At 41.3% G+C, this 17,400-nt stretch overlaps 1 protein-coding gene and 1 long non-coding RNA gene across 2 annotated transcripts in view; both read left to right on the forward strand.

Moving 5' to 3' along the window:
* LOC311019177 overlaps window positions 1–17,400 on the forward strand; it is a 108,536-nt gene that overhangs the window by 41,879 nt on the left and 49,257 nt on the right. The window lies entirely within an intron of this gene.
* ciao2a (cytosolic iron-sulfur assembly component 2A) lies at window positions 834–11,416 on the forward strand. The gene is made up of 5 exons (XM_084018432.1): window positions 834–1,041; window positions 1,914–2,078; window positions 7,779–7,828; window positions 10,095–10,140; window positions 10,991–11,416. The coding sequence occupies exons 1-5, from the start codon at window positions 1,014–1,016 to the stop codon at window positions 11,089–11,091; spliced, it is 390 nt and encodes a 129-aa protein (XP_083874558.1). The 5' UTR covers window positions 834–1,013; the 3' UTR covers window positions 11,092–11,416.

Below are 17,400 nucleotides of genomic sequence, written 5' to 3' on the forward strand. Positions count from 1 at the left end.
AATCTAAAACGTATTATTTATTGAAATTTGAGCTCTCCCAAAAATAAGTGAATTGTTAGTTCAAGTAATTTTGACTCATAAACAGATTTTTCATATTTACATTTCACATTATATTTATAGCAAAAACTTTAGTTTTTGCTATAAATATAATGTTTAGCAAAAAGTTTTGCTAAAAGTTTAGCAAAAATTATTATTCATATTTTAATTAATGAATATCACAATATATTACCATGTACATCCAGTGTGGAAGAGCACACTGTAGAAATACTGTATTTTAATGTTAAAGTCGTGCATCCAAAAACAGCAATCAGTATCAAAGTATACTTAATGTAACAAAAGTACACATTTTGCAGAATAATGTTATATTTTGTTGAATGTTGAAGCTGGTGAAGGTAGATATAATGATAATAACATTTACCCAACTTATATAAGGCTGGATAGTATATCCTATAAAAACATATTCGTGTATTTGTTGTTTTGTATTTTCTATTCATAACCTAAATTTGAAAAGTAACAGCTCTTAAAAGGCTTGTAGCGGAGCAAAAAGTATAGAATTTCCCTCTGAGATATAGTGAAGTAAAAGTACATGAAGTACCATATCATATGGAAATGCTCAAGTAAAGTACATGAATATTAACGTTGCACATTTCACCGCTGTATGCGTCAAACGTGATACCGTTCGATCATTCATCGATTGCTTTTCCCTGAAACAATATAGGAAGCGGAAGTGAGACGGACAAGCTGATTGGCTGCAACAGAACCCGCAGATCTCTACACAGTTGACGGTTCAAAGGCAGGTTGTGTGTCGCTCCTAATCACATAGCGATCTACCGAAGTGCCGCGCTGCTCTCCACTCACGGTAGTCTGTCTGTGTTCCTGTCAAAGTCACTACAGCCGTCAGCTTTACCATTATGGCGTCCTCTAAAAAATGGAAATAGTGTCCAGTCTTGTGTCGTTAACTGCAAGCAAGGGCTTACACTTTTCTGGACGTGAATGCCTTGAAGACTAAAGCGATGGAGGAGAAAGCGTTGGAAGTCTACGGTGAGTGAAACTCCAACGGGCCTGCTTATTACTGCTGTGTTACGTTAGACAAGTTCAAGGAAATGTGGATCGTCTCAAGTACATACTTTATGAAGTAACGTTGTTGCCTAGTTACGACAGGTTGCCATCATTGAAGGCAAAGTCAAATGTATGCATGGAGTTTGGTGGGGTCGTAGTGAGCAGCACAAACTGGGATTCTTAATGACACAAAACTTAAATTAATGGTTTCCTGAATGGAGTTTGGTTTGATGAAGTGAGTGGCACATTCTGGGACGACATTATCTATAATAAATGGTTCCTTGAATTGAGTGTGGTGATGGTGTAATGAATATAGTGTGGTGTGTTGTGAACAGAACATTGTGATCAGTACTGAAACATACCTTAAATAGATTGGAGTGAATGCCATGTTTTGGGCCTCAGATGTACATAAAAGCTGATTTTCTGAATAAGGTTTGTTGTGGTTGGAGTGAGCTGAACATCTTCTACTAATAGCTCAATAAGATTAATTAGTGGACTTGCTGTTTACACCCAAGTTTACAGCAACCCAAGCCATAAATCATACAGTATTCTAATAATTTAGTTTATTTTTCATCTTAAGTAGTAATAAGTTCGTCATCAATGCTTTCATGTGATGTGGTGATTATTTTAATTCATTTGCAGGGTGAAGCCAAGTGAAATGTAATCACACAATGCAAAAACTTGCATATAGTTTACTGGTATATTTTGGTCTGTATTAAAAAAAGAGGATATTTTTAAGTTTGTTTCAGTTATGTGGTTTCAGGGGATTTATACACTAATTTATTGCCATTTAGCTGCTGTTTAGTGTCTAGTTTTTTGGTAAACATCACATCTTGTTTCCTGCCGCCTATCAGATGTGATCCGATCAATCCGTGACCCGGAGAAGCCCAACACCCTGGAGGAGCTCGACGTGGTGACAGAGAGTTGTGTGGAGGTCCAGGAGCTCGGAGAGGACGAGTACCTCATCATTATCAAGTTCTCTCCAACTGTCCCTCACTGCTCTCTGGCTACTCTGATCGGTGAGTCATTCTGCTGATAACACAACGGACGCATACCAGAAAAAACCTGGATAATGCATATAGCAGGGGCTGAAGAATCTCAGCCTCTGAAGGCTGTTAATGTTTGTTTGTTTTTATCATATTTCAAAAGGCTTTCAACACACAGATGTAAGCAGAGATGTCATACCCGTTTCTATTTTGAGAACATTAAGGTTTATTCAGGTTTACTCAGATCATTAAAGACAGTTTCAAAAGCAGACAGAGGAGGCTCAGAATCTCCAATCAAAAGAAAATAAAAAACAGGCGGTTTGGTTAAACCAGGCGACAACCTCTGGTTCTGAAAATTAGCTTAAACTTGCATTTTCCCTCCTTTGGTTGCAAAGAAGTCAGATTGCATGGAAGTCTATGAGAAAATGGTCTACTTCTCTCTTGATTTATTATCTCAGTAAACATGGTAAACATGAGTTTATGGTCTCAAATTTCTCTGGTTTCAAGTCTTCTTCAATCCAGCATGATTTTCATACATGATGGTCCATTTAGAGTGAAACGGTCCATAACGCAGGGGATGCTTTAGAGCATCAATACTTTGTGATTGACAGGTCATGAGTGCGACCTCGCTACCGTCGTTAGCTCACTACTTAAGCAATTAGCTACTAAGATGACTTTAACACTTAGGTGTAAAGTTGACTTTGAAGAATTATAACCTAACTTTGTCACACCAGAATCTAGATGGATCCAGATGCAGCAAGGCTGACGCTTGGCCGCAGATCTGCCGTTTGTCAGATCCACAGTTGTCCAAATAAGGTCACTTAACTGGTTGCAAAAAATCCAACATGGCGACGGCCATGGCCCTGGATTCAAAACCGCGGTCCACACATCAACAGGTGACATAACGATGACTAGCCCACTTCTTATATACAGTCCAAGGGTTGAGCACAAACACATTGGGCTGATGGCTCCAGTCGTATGCTGTATGACTAAACGCATGAGCTCCCCAGGCTTCAGCCTGGCAGAGGTGGGGATGTACCGAGGCTGAGTCCTCACTGCAGCGGCTTTCTGCGTGTCGTCCCCCTCTCTCTCCCCCCTTTCACTCCCACGCTGTCATAAAGCCAAAAAGGAAAAAAAAAAAAAAAAACATGAAAAGAAAAAGATGAGAAGAATGTGAATCGAAGGAATCAGAGTTTTGAAGTTTTGGAGTACAGAGTGGAGCTTATTTCCTTCAGTAAATCTGAGAAAATAAATACATTCTGTGCAAACATAACATCATAACATCATCTTTATATTCATATATTCAAATCTGTGTGGGTTACTCGTGTGTCATAGCAGGTATTTACATTATTCTTGGCTGGAAAACAATTTTCCCAGAGAGCAGACAAATCATGCTCACAGAAGAAGAAGCATATGTATATAAATAGGAAGGGAAATGAAAATTGACTGACTGAAGCACAGTTTTCTCTCCCAGCAATTTAACAGAGGGATGGTCAATGTAAAACCTGGCTATTACGTCCATTCAGGAGTCCATTAGATATATGAGATATTAAATGGGCACATGTCCAGCGCTGGAGCGGCCCTCTGCCTGCAGCCAGACTCTGTGTAATGAGCTCCCAGCAGGCGGTACACATTATTCTCACTGCAATGACTTCCCCACACCGTTTCCTAATGAATCAGCAGGTTGGAGGCAGTTGTGACATATAATCGACCATGTTGACCATTTTCATGCTTTCAAATGTTGCCCTTAAATTAAAGAATACATTTTATAGATTTTTTTTTTCAGATTTTTCTGTGGTGTGACAAACTCGAAAATACAGATTTATTTTTGCATTATCCTAACGTTAATGTTAAATGTTATTAGGATTTATAAATAAAATGACAATTCACAATGTTTAAAACCCTAATACAAAGAAAGAACTTTACTTCCCAGATGGAATATGATGTGCAGCAGTCGCAAAGTAGATCAGAGTGTAAATAAAACAGAATCTAAACTAGAGGTGCACTCAGAGAGAACAGACCTCCGCCAAAGTGTTCAGATCCAACATTTAATAGCTTGTTTATTGTTTCATTCTTCGCCCTTTGACCAGGTTTCATGAAAATCAGGCCAGTAGTTTTCCTGTAATCCTCCTGACAAACAAACAAGCCGGAAAAAAAAGATTATTAATATGATGGAAAACCAAAATGTTCACAATGCCAGAAATGTACACACTTTAACAGTAAGTGGATACATATATATACAGTATATATATATAAAGATTTATATTTATATATATATATATATATATATATATATATATATCTGCGCCCTATATATATATATATGGCGCAGATCCAAAACAAATTGTTGGCTGTTTGTTTTGTCCAATCAGCCTTCCAGCTGAAGAGGCTCAGCTGGCTTCAGTTTGACACATGACAACCCAGTAAGTGGGTGAGACACAATGACACATATAATCAAGAGGCCTGCCACAGTAAACTGGTTGTTGTGTTTTATTGTTGGCAAAGTCCCATTTAAACAATTACGGCCCAGTTCCAGGTGACAGCAGAGTGACAGTTGAAATGGGAAGAGTAACGTGATGAGCATCGTTAGTGAGGTCCGCTGTGTGTGTGGGCGGCTATGGCTCAGGAAGTAGAGCAGCTCGTCCACCAATCACAGCACACACACACGCACACACACACACACACACGCACACACATGCACACACACAGCAATGAGCACGTGCAAACGAGGTGCAGATGGTGAAATAAATACAGCCACTTATATTTCCTCAACACTTTGGCATAAATTTGAGCTTGAATTATGAAGCTAACTTTGTTAACAGCTTCACACCAGAAGCCAGATGGATCCCCACAGTCCAAATATGGTCACGTCCTTCACTACTTGCAAAAATTTGGCAGCCAAAATCCAAGATGGCAAAGGCCAAAATGTCACTTCTTATATACAGTCGATGGGTTTAATTCAGGACTCAGACCAGTCAGGTTCTTCCCCAACAAACCCGGGACGCCATGCAGCTGACTGTGTGTCAGGTTAAAGAGGAAAACTTAAAGTGTTGTGTAAAAAATCATTGTATGCCGATTTCAGCCTGCATGTACGATATATACTCCGCTCTGTTTGTATCAGGAAAACACGAAGTTGAACGTTTTCAAAGTTATTGTTAGTACTGTAATGGTATTATTAAGTACTGAAATTAAAGTACTTCTATGTATTCTGAGCATCTCTATTTGATGAGGCTTCATATTCTGGTGTATATACGTCTTCTGTCATTTATCTTTCCATTCCCACAACAATATTTGGAGAAAATGAGTATTCTGCTCCCGAAGTGCTTGTAAGCAGTTAAATCATCTGTGAATCGATGTGGGAGTCGTCTGATTGCAGGCTAACTGTCAGCCGTTATTCTACCACCGTCATCAAACACAACAATATCACTATTAACATGGCATATCATTAATGCAACAGCAATGTTGTATGGACCATTCTGAAGTAGGCTTCACCATTCCTTCACTGCAGGTGCATGTGCATTGTCGTGTCAAAAAAAGTAAGAAATGAGTTGAAACGGAAATAAAAATGTCTTGCAAAATGCCAAAAAAAGATGATCTTCATCATCTCTCACTTCATATCAGTTTTCTCCATAATTGATCACAACTGACGATGTCCTGAATGGCAAAGAGAAATAGTCGTGCAGACAAGGAATCGGTTGCCAATTTCTCAAAATAATTGGCAATGGCAACCTGGCAACTGTAACTGTGGAGCCCTGAGAGCCGAGCACAGACGGTCTATACAGTAGAGAGACTCCCTTGTTATTCAGCACACAGCTTTGTGTGATGGCGAGTGAGGCTGCTCTTAATGGGATGAATAGAGCAGGTATCCTGAAGTGATCCGGGCCTCTCTTGGCTCCGGCCGTCTTCCCTGAGGGATGCTGCCACGTCACCGCGGGGGAAGTACATGGGGTCGTTGTCCTGATAACGGTGTCTCTCAGAGTTTTACCAAGACTCTCAGGTAGAGCGTCTTACGTGTGACGTTGCATGTCGATTGATGGATAATGGCTTCATGTGATGATTGCTTGACAGGTAATGTGAGAAAGTTGTGATATTTATTGATTAAAATGCAGGAATAGTGACAATAATGCACTTTTGAGAGGGACTACACTGTACGTCCTGTTTCAAATCCAAAGGACCACTATTGTTCATAACCGTGGAGGCAATTTCTGAAGAGAGGAGTCACCAACAAGCGAGTGTCTTTCCGAGCTTTATTCACAGATGGACACACAACCATTCACATTACATGCAAAGGCGGAGCGCCGAGCTTCCCTCTGTCTCTTCATTTCTACCATGTGAACATTCTCTAAAGCCATAGATCTTTCAGTCTCCAGTTTGTCTCACACTTGTATCCTTTTAGGGCACAGCCCTCAGAAAGGCATCACTAAGGTTAAAAGGACATCTAATACCTGAAGAATGTGTCGCCTGTATGCAATTTCCCATTACAATAACTATCCTCGCCGTGTTATTCGTAAGTAAGCGATTTATTTTGAAACAACAGGAAGTGTGTTCATTTCTCACCAAAACTTGCTTAAGATTTCTACGGGAAATTTAGAAATTGACAAACTTTGCAACATTTTAAAAACATTAAAGTGATGTAAGTCTTTGAGCCAGACGTTCAACAGCTTTATCCTTCCTCTGCAGCCACGGCTCAACATAGCGCATGTGTGTTTCAACAATGGGGAGTCAGCCAGTAAGCCCCTGATGCATGAGAGCCCGTGGGGCCGCCAAACAAAGGTACTTAGAGAACACTTAGAACTGCGAGTGCAGCAGGAGTCCTTAAACTCACAGTCAGCATTTTTGCACTTCCTGTTCCCTCATCTTGAAGTCCATAGCTGTGTCCTAGTTAGACTTAGACTTCTAAGTTTAATGTAGACTTCTGGTGATTGCATTCACACACAAATGTGTGCATCATAAACCATTTATTAGCTTCCGCAATAATTCAAAATCCAGTGGGGAAATCCCACCAGGTGGCAATCTGGGTTCTGAAATGTGAAGCCAATGCTGAAGGGATTTATGGTGTTTGGGAATGAAACTGAAAAACATTATCATCCTGACGCAGTGTCTTCTACTGTGTCTCTTCCCTGAGTGCTGCCATGTTGCTGTTCATTTAGTGACATCAGTCAGTGCGGTCACATGGTAAGATCGGATTGGTTTTTCCAAGAAATACGTTGCCACTCGACGGTGGGGTCTCTTCTAAAATCCCTGTTCACATGCCGTTGAATAATTCCGATAATGCTCAGTGACCTGGCTGACTCATTAGATGGCGCTGTAGCCCTTTCTACAAGACGGTGTTAGAACTACTTCCGGTACACGGCGAACAATAACAAACTATCTGGCAGCAGAAATGAGTTGTTGATTTCTTCGAAGCCATGGTATCATTTGACTGTTCCGGCAACAACATTACTATTTATGATGGCGTCGGCGCTTCCTTCCACTTCCAGGTGAAATCCCCGGTGAAAAGTCTTTTGCATGCGCAGGACGCGAACACGATTCGATCCCGTTCACAAGGCGGCACAAGTCAGATAAACGATGACTCAAGCCAGGGGTTGCAATCGGCTTCAGAAATCCTATCCCTACATGTTTCTTATCCTGAACACATGAATTCGATACGGTTTTGATGGGTTTGAAATCGTATAAAGCTCGCCCATGTGAACGCAATGACTGTGTGACGGTGATGCTTTTCTGTGTCTGCAGGCCTGTGCTTACAAGTGAAGCTGCAGCGATGCTTGCCATTCAAACACAAGGTAAGGAGCAGAATAGTAATTTTTTTATTCAAGGTTCAACACATATTTTCTCTTTTCCTACCTCTATTGAGAATCTACATCATTTACTTTGAATACGATATTGAGATATCGGCTTCCACTCCACTCCAATACAATGGAGGTGAATGTATTTTATGTTTCCATTTATGTCCCCATTTCTTCGGGATCAGGGATTTCAAAGTCTTGCTGTTGCTGAAATTGTGATAACTGCTTCTCCCCAATTTTCCCCAAACATTTTTCTAAAATGGTAAAAGTGGCATAATGTCACCAACACAAGTATGCTGAATTAGTTATTAGCATTCCCTGTTTTCCATTTCCCCATGGGTGTACAGAAACGATCACTGGGTGACCTTGGCACCGAAGAAAACTTGATTATTCCGAAGCAGGTTCAATCATAAGGAGCTTTTTTCCCCACAAATTTCTAAGTAGATTTAAGAATGTTTATTCGCAATGGATATCAGATCTCATTATATCGCTGGAAGGTGTAATTCCCTCTGAATGAAAAAATATGCATATCATGTCTGTGTGTCTAGATTTAACTGAGTTATAACTGGGATGGAGTTCTATTTTGAAGCAAATTGCTGCAAATGGTTTTTGTTAAAGTGTGTTAATGAGCAGCCAAATTACAATAACAAACGTTGTAGTTTTAAGAACAACAGCGTGCACATGTCGCTTTTGTCTCACACAGTAATTTGTTCTGTTTACCAGTAAAAGTTTTTTTAGTGATTATATGTAGGACAGTGTTTTGTAATTTGAGTGAACTGAGCCCTACAAACTGCTTCCTGGTTAAAGCAGCCGTCAGTGATTACATAAATGTATTCCCATGAACGCTTTCCCTTACAACAGAAGCTTAGCTCTGGCTTTCAAACATGACTACACAAATGGAACGATCCCACAGAGCACAAAGAAGATGAGACTCCTGAAGATTGGTTCAGTGAGGCTTATTTGGTGAACACTTCAAACAGACTAAAACACAATCAGTACGGAGAAAACACAGCACATTTCATTCACAGCCCAGATTCAGAGGTCAAGGTTCGTGGAGAGAGGGGAGCTCCTGGGCGGCCAAGCAAACAGACAGTTTCTGTGTGGAGGCTGCTGGAAAGATATTGAACATCTGCTCGGTGCAGAGAGCATGAAGAGCATCCTGTGATGGGAAGCCAGAGTACCAGTTTATACACATCTAGTGCCCATTATTCAAGCTCCACTAGTCCCTATATTATGACTTTAATGTAGGAAATTACAAGTGTGTGTGTGTGTGTGTGTGTGGGCGTCGGCGTGGGTGGGTGTGTCGCGGTGTTTTGTATCTCATGGGCTGAAGCAGAAAAAGTCCATGTTGATGTTACAGTGGTATGTGATGACACAACAATTATGTAATGATAAAAAAATAATAATTATGAAAAAAATATGTAATGCTCTAATTCAATCAAAGCAAATAACACATATAATAATACAAATATATAATACTACTACTACTAATAATAGGAATAGTAGGAAATGACTCTGACGTGTCAACGCTAACTAGGGCTGGGTGTCGTTTCAGAAATGACGATGGCAGAACCAATACCAGTCGAGAGCTGCAGGTTGATGTCGGGCAAACAGGAAGTTAGCTTCACTGGTTCCCTTCACAAAAAGCCATGGGATGTTTCCGTTAAATGTTTGGACTATTGCAGAAAATAAGCTGAGTCAAACAAACGTTTACTTGTGTTGTCTTCACAAATGAACGTTGTATGATGAAAAAGATGTAAAATTTTAACGCTCTGAAAAGTGAAGCCTAAGGTCGAATGCCTTAAATTTGCATTCTCTCTACTGGCCATCAGGAGGCGACTCCTCTGGTTGCACAGAGAAGTCTGATTGTCTGTGAGAACATGAGTCTACTACTCACGTGATTCATTATCTGAGTAAACATTTTAAGATGTGTTTATGGTCTCAATCGCTTCAAGTTTTCTCCAATACAGATTGTTCAACCAGTTAATGGTGCTCACATGAAAGTCAAATATACTTAGTAAACTTAACTAGTATTCTGTTGTTTGGAAAGTAACAGTCTAAAAGCAGTTGTCACCAGTTAAGATTATTAACTTCCTCTTTTTAATTTCTCTGTTAATCTGTTATTCACTGCAAAATCCTAAGTATTTCTTTTCCCCTTTTACACCAAACATTTAATTTATCACATTTAAATTACACATGCTTTATCTTCATTGTATTTCCAGCACAGCTTTTAACATCAGATGTTTTTCTTTCCTCTCCCCAGTTGGACATTTACATTTCAGAGGGAACCCATTCTACTGAGGAAGATAGTAAGTTTGGTTTTATTGCCCACTTTATTTAAAAGAGCATTCGGCCTCATTAGATCTAATGACCTCCCACTGAGACAATTCCCTGAGTCATGTTGGACGTACTACTACTGTTGGACCATATGGTCCTCTACATAGTCCCCGATACGGTCCTCTACATAGTCTTCTATAAAGTCCTCTACATAGTCCCTGATTTGGTCCTCTACATAGTCTTCTATAAAGTCCTCTACATAGTCTTCTATAAAGTCCTCTACATAGTCCCTGATTTGGTCCTCTACATAGTCTTCTATAAAGTCCTCTACATAGTCTTCTATAAAGTCCTCTACATAGTCCCTGATTTGGTCCTCTACATAGTCTTCTATATAGTCCTCTCTACATAGTCTTCTATAGAGTCCTCTACATAGTCTTCTATAAAGTCCTCTCTACATAGTCTTCTATATAGTCCTCTCTACATAGTCTTCTATAAAGTCCTCTACATAGTCTTCTATAAAGTCCTCTACATAGTCTTCTATAGAGTCCTCTACATAGTCTTCTATAAAGTCCTCTACATAGTCTTCTATAAAGTCCTCTCTACATAGTCTTCTATAAAGTCCTCTCTACATAGTCTTCTATAAAGTCCTCTACATAGTCTTCTATAAAGTCCTCTCTACATAGTCTTCTATAGAGTCCAGTCTTGTAGTAGTTCAGCTGGTATTCACACAGATCTAACGGTGGACTAGCCTTCTATTTCTACTGTGTTTGAAGTTTGAAGTCTTTCTAAAGTTAAGTCCAGCTTGTTCTGGTCAGGAAGTTGTTTCTTCTTCTGTTCTTCTTCAGCTGTTGCTCAGAGAGATTTGTCTCTTTCTGTCTCCAGTCAACAAGCAGATCAATGATAAGGAGCGAGTGGCGGCCGCCATGGAGAACCCAAACCTGAGGGAGATCGTGGAGCAGTGTGTCACAGAGCCGGACGACTGAAGAAGGAGGCTCCGCCTACTTGAAGCCGCAGAGTGTGTGTCTTGTTCTGAAGATGTCTTTCCGAGGACCCCTGAGCGTTTGATGGCGAAGCTTCTGTCGGCTCTGGGAATCTTGGGAGTTTTTTGAAGTGTCTCCAGGGAGAAGCTTGAATAAAAGCCAGTGTGTGTTGACTTCCCCATCATTCCCTGCTGGATGGTGAACAGAGTTGACTCTGAAGAGGACGTGGACCAGTGTTTTGGGAATTCTGTCCTTTTTGTAAATGCATCATTGCAGTTTATTATTTTAAATAAAAATGGATAAATAAAAAAAGTCATTTCTAAAAGAATCGGGTATTCACAGAATCTACGCACTCTCACAAACATTTCACATGTTTTTGCAAAATAATTTGTAATTGCATTTTATTCAATCCTATAGCTGTATTATATAGGATTTAAATTAGAATAATATTTGCCATTTATAATTTTTATAGTTATTTTCATAACGGCTTGAATGCTTTTATGGATCAGAAAGCCTGGCACAGAATCACTCTTGATCATTTGCAAAAATCCCATTCACAAAAAATAACAATCATTATTATTATTAATAAAATTAATGTTCTTACAATACACAACCTTAGCATCTGGGACGAAACCTTATTTTACACCTGAAGTGAACAAAGTAAATAAAATAATTAGATTCATAGTGTTTTGAATTTAAGGAATCAAAGTTTAGTTGTAATAATGATGCGGCTTCACCTGTTGGGGGCGCTGCTGGACTTAATCCCAGGCCCTAAGAGGAACCGCAGGACCACAGAGACAACTAAACAACATGATCCATGTTTTCAGTGGAGTGTTAAATTCAGACAAAATGTGCATTAATAAAAGATTGTATAATTGCCGGCCAGAAGTCAGAGTCTGGAGTTTAAATCCGAAGTGTGTGTGTGTGTGTGTGTGTGTGTGTGTGTGTGTGTGTGTGTGCTCACCATCTATCACTAGTCCAACAGCAGCCGCCGCACTGAACGCCCCCCTCATTCTGGTGGGATGAATTCCTGCAGACTGGACTGATGAAAACCAGAGAGAGTGTTTACTGACGGAAGTAGATGGCCACCAGTGTGTTTCATCAAGCCGACACCGTCTGTGTGTCTTTGAACCAGCGGAATGAAACCGTACAACGTGGATGTGAAAACAGAAACTCATTGATCTTTGTGGAAGCAGGAACATTCCCATACATCTAAGATGAAAAGTCATCTGGCAAAATTGTGATATCAAATCTAAAGTCTATTAAATATGGATATAGTTTTCCTCATAAAGCACAAAGGGGGGCGACTAAAGAAGCCTGATTGCATGGAAGACTATGAGAAACTTGATTTATTAAATTTCAATTTCTAGATCCACGTCTTCTTCAATACAATATGAATTTAATGTAGTAAATGATGGTCCATTTAGAGAATTATACAGCATAAAGCAGCGTATGCTTGAGGGCGGTGCAACCATGGGATTGATCGAACTCACTTTAAACCAGGGGTCTCAAAGTGGCGGATCGCGGGCCACATCCCCCTTCTCCATCCCCCCTCTCTATCCGGTCCATCCTCCCTCGCCATCCGGTCCATCGGCCCTCGCCATCCGGTCCATCCCCCCTCTCCATCCGGTCCAGCCCCCTCTCCATCCGGTCCATCCCCCCTCTCCATCCGGTCCATCCTCCCTCTCCATCCGGTGCATCCCCCCCTCTCCATCCGGTCCATCCCCCCCTCTCCATCCGGTCCATCGTCCCTCTCCATCCGGTCCATCCCCCCTCTCCATCCGGTCCAGCCCCCTCTCCATCCGGTCCATCCCCCCTCTCCATCCGGTCCATCCTCCCTCTCCATCCGGTCCATCCCCCCCTCTCCATCCGGTCCATCCCCCCCTCTCCATCCGGTCCATCCCCCCTCTCCATCCGGTCCATCCTCCCTCTCCATCCGGTCCATCCCCCCCTCTCCATCCGGTCCATCCCCCCCTCTCCATCCGGTCCACCCCCCCTCTCCATCCGGTCCATCCCCCCCTCTCCATCCGGTCCATCCCCCCTCGCCATCCGGTCCATCCTCCCTCTCCATCTGGTCCATCCCCCCCTCTCCATCCGGTCCATCCCCCCTCTCCATCCGGTCCATCCCCCCCTCTCCATCCGGTCCATCCCCCCCTCTCCATCCGGTCTATCCCTCCTCTCCATCCGGCCCACGACAGATGTCAAAAATATTAAGTTTTTACATTAAATTATTGTGACCCCTTGTAATGAAAAACAATGTGTTTAAGAAAGTTAAATAAAAAGTATTTTGTTTGCCAATACAAAGGTCAGAGGTTGTGATGCTGCATGTCCAGCTTTGAAGCGTGTGGGGCTGTATCTTCCTTTGTTTCACCACAAACAGCAAAGATAAGATGTGTCTTTCCCAGGAGAAAGAAAGGTGGGCTGGGAACACACACTGTTTCATCAAAGATGGATGCTGCAGTGTTTTGTTGTGGAGTTCAGGGGAAATGCTACGTGTCTGATATGTGAGGAAAAGTTGGCGTGAGACCATTTGAGTTTGAGACCCCTGCAGGCTTAAACTGTCTTCCCCAATGTGTGACATCACCATGACTACGTCCACTTCTTATATACAGTCTATGGCAGGAACGTTAAGAGGAGATGTAACATAACAGTCATGAGTCTGGGTAACAGAACGGGCCGTTTTCATCCTCATGACATCAAATTCCAACGTTTCGTCACGCGTCTGTATGTTGGCGCTGTAAGGGCTCCGTTCACCAACATTTTGGAGAAGAGACGATGCGAGCTGAACAGATGCAGGAAAAGCAGCATTTCATTTGTCAAAAAAAGCGATCCAGAATCGGTGACGGGGAAAATGGAAAGAGGCAAAAAAGTCTGAAGGAGATGAATTTATATAGACCTAGGGATTGATTAGAGAATGGGAAACAGGTGCGCACGTTGTGGGGATCAGGTGTGCTGGATGGGGATTTGGCAGGATCTGAAACATGTGAGCAGTGATGCAAGTACTGGGATGTTTTACTTCAGTAGCAGTCCTGCATCCGGCATTTTACTTAAAGGACCACTACAACCAAATTCTGACTCCTCCCCATTCGCAGAGATTTCCCGTCTTCAATGCAGGTTGTGTGCATCGGTGTACAGTGTTTGTGATCAGCAAGCGGTGACATAAACAAACTAGTATGAGATACACTCAAAGTCAATGTAGAGAAGAAGATACCGGTCAGAGAACAACTTCCCAACACTCCCAGTATGAATATGATGACGTACTGGGTGAAGTTGAAAATCATACATTTATGGCGACTGTTGAGTCGTGTCAATAGAAGGCTAAATTACAAACCAGAGGTGTAATTTTCAGCCAATCGTTGACCTCCTTTATACTTTGGTTCCGTCCTTTGAGGTGTCAATCACAACAGAGCCAAGATAGCCGTTGGGCTGAATGTTATTATGCCTGGAAAAATAAGTTCCTTGCAAAAATTGAAAAATAAGTCTATGGGCACACACATCGCTTCAGGCCCAATCGGGACTCAGCATGGTCACTTGTACATGCGTTTACGTATTTTTTTTTCCAAGAAGTCATCAATAGTATTTTCTGTCAGAAATTGTTTCGATACTGGGGTGCAACCTGAGTCGTCCTATCCATTATAAGCCCACGTTGCGTACCCGTGCTTGTGTGAGCAGCTGTAGCGTGCCGAAGTCCAGCGCTGCCAGCCGTGCCAGGGCCGAGGAAGTGTAAGGAGTATAGTCAAACAAACTGGACTTCAGGGCTCAAACGAGCTTGGGCACAGTATGGATACGGAAGTGGGAGGGCGCCCTATATTGACTTTTAGTTCGACTGCAAAGAGGACATGAACAGCAGTGTCCTGGGTGAAAGTCCTGTGTTAGTTTCTGTGATTAGGAACATATTTGTAATATTTGAAAAAATGAAAAAAAAAAAATCTTGGAGAAATTGCTGATAATGTCATTTTAGGGGACATGGCTGGCCAACCACAGACCAACCATCGACTGTTCACACTGCTGCCATCTGGGAGACATTACCGAAGCGTACAGGCAGACTCACAAACCGGTTTGACCCCCAGGCCACCAGACTTCTCAACCAGAAAGACCAACCCTGTTTATCATATTGATCACATGAACACTTGTTCATTTAATGTACATTCCCTTAATTCATGTATATATTCATCGGCACCTTCCACTTTATACTTATAATATTCAATATTTATATTCCTCATTGTCCATTGTCCTCATTGTTACTTTATTCAATATTTATATTCTATATTATGATCTTGTGTTTTATTTTTTATTATGTATATCTTTATTATGTTTATGCCTACTACATCTTGTTTGCCTGCCAGGTCAAAAACATTTCTATTAACAGAATGACTGCGTTTTCTGAACAAATGACAATAAAACACTTTGACTTATTCACTTTTTTGTTGTCGGAGCATTTGATTTGTCTGGATGTGAAGATAAGAAGTGTGCGTGTCTTGATATTTTCTTCCTCGACTGAAATGAGACGAACCTGCTGTGACTTACTAATGAGGCAAATGGTGTCAAATCTAACTGAATATTTATGAGTTCTTGTCATTTTGCTGTCTTTAACTCCAGGTTTCTAACACACAACATGAGGACATTTTTTCTGAAGCACTTTTCACCAGAGTGATAAAAGGACAGTTCATAAAAAGTCAAATCCTGATAATGATGCTTACCACAAAAAGAGTCATTTCAACAAGCCCGATATTTAAATCTGGTTTACAACAGCAGACTCTGCACAAAACATCACTTTTCAATTATAACGGACATATTGTAGAAAACAATTAAAAAAAACACAACCAGACATATTGTAGATTTTTCTCCAGGCTGTTTCTCTCAGGAGGAATAACAATGCCTTCACAGTGGGATGTCTCATTCTTTCAGGTTGGAAATGTCTAACAACCAATGTGTCTAGGTATCAAAATGAAGTTTAAATCGACGTTCCTCAGTCTGTCGGGCCTCCCCAGAGCGTCCGTGACCCACCGCCAAACCATCATGCTGGATGACGTTACAGCAGTTACCGTGTTGACTTACCACGATGTACAGGCAGCCATAGAGGTAATTTCAGCCATGATTGATGAATCCTTATTGGTGTCTACTTGTTGGTAAGCCCCGCCTCCTCTGGTGCACCTAGCATGAGTGATGCATAGGACATGCAAATGATCCCATATGCTTTCTAGTGCACTTCAGCCCACTCAGGTTAAGTAGCATTTCACTGTGTTTTTCTATATTTTTTACACACTGACAGCTTTATGTTATAGCCCATCCAATGAAGACATTGCCAGCGTGTGCAATGAATGCAATTCTCCAGAAGGTAATCGTGTGTGGCGTCTAACTCTACATGCTGCATATAAATAAATGAGAGAGGAGACTTTCTATTCTGTCACTCCTGCAGACAAAGACAGGCAGCAGCAGAACAGTCAGAGCATCCAGATGAGAAGAAGCCACCGGAACACAGAGACGTCTGTTAGATGTAATTGGAAACGAGCGGCAGGATATGCACCGGTGGGAAGAAGGTTGTCACTTTCAGACCGAAGGTCAAGCATCAAGCTGCAGCACTTTGTGGTCAAATCGAATTGAACATTTTTGTTTGCATCCGCGGGTAGAAAACAAAAGAGCTGCAGAGGATGCGTGCAACGCCACAGAAATCTCATCTGCTGCTGAACACGGCACAGTAATAATAATAACAAGCAGCTGTTATCACTCCAGCAATGAGGGCAGTATTGGAAGTGAGTCAGCTGGCATCTTGGAGCCAGAAAACAAGTGGATTTAATGAGATTTATTGCCACAACCAGGAGGGAAGTACACTGTATTCTTTACAACTTCAGCATTCTGAGGAGTCCCTTATGTGTTTCTGCCGTATATTGTGCTAACTGTGTGTAAACTCAATTATCTCACATTGCAAACACATAATTTCTCTGCTTTTCGCTCATTATCATTAACAAGAGGCCCTCTGATAAAAGTATTCAACCCTGTTAATGTGTCCATTATAAGGTGTGTTTTATGTGCTCTCTCTATTAGCCATCGGGGCCACTCCTCTAGTTACAAAAAGAAGGCAGATTTCATGGGGCCACTGTAGGACCAAAAAAAATAAACCCGAGAGTCGAGAGTCGTGGGCAATATTCTGAGAAAATAAAGTCACAAATTTGTATAAAGTTGCAGATATGCTACTTTATAAAAATGAAATGACACTAGTTCTTATAATCTCAATAATCTCTAGTTTCAAGTCTTCTTCAATCCAGCATGATGTTCATTTAGTACATGGTCCATTTAGAGTCAAACAGATCA

This window comes from Eutrigla gurnardus, assembly GCF_963514095.1.
Source record: "Eutrigla gurnardus genome assembly, chromosome: 9".
Classification (NCBI taxonomy): domain Eukaryota; kingdom Metazoa; phylum Chordata; class Actinopteri; order Perciformes; family Triglidae; genus Eutrigla; species Eutrigla gurnardus.

Bases quoted from the DNA above. Each gene is read 5' to 3' on its own strand.
- ciao2a (XM_084018432.1), top strand. From the start codon at position 1,014: ATGGAGGAGAAAGCGTTGGAAGTCTACG. The intron at 1,042-1,913 runs GTGAGTGAAACT...GCCGCCTATCAG, and splicing joins GAAAGCGTTGGAAGTCTACG to ATGTGATCCGATCAATCCGT. The intron at 10,141-10,990 runs GTAAGTTTGGTT...TTCTGTCTCCAG, and splicing joins CCATTCTACTGAGGAAGATA to TCAACAAGCAGATCAATGAT.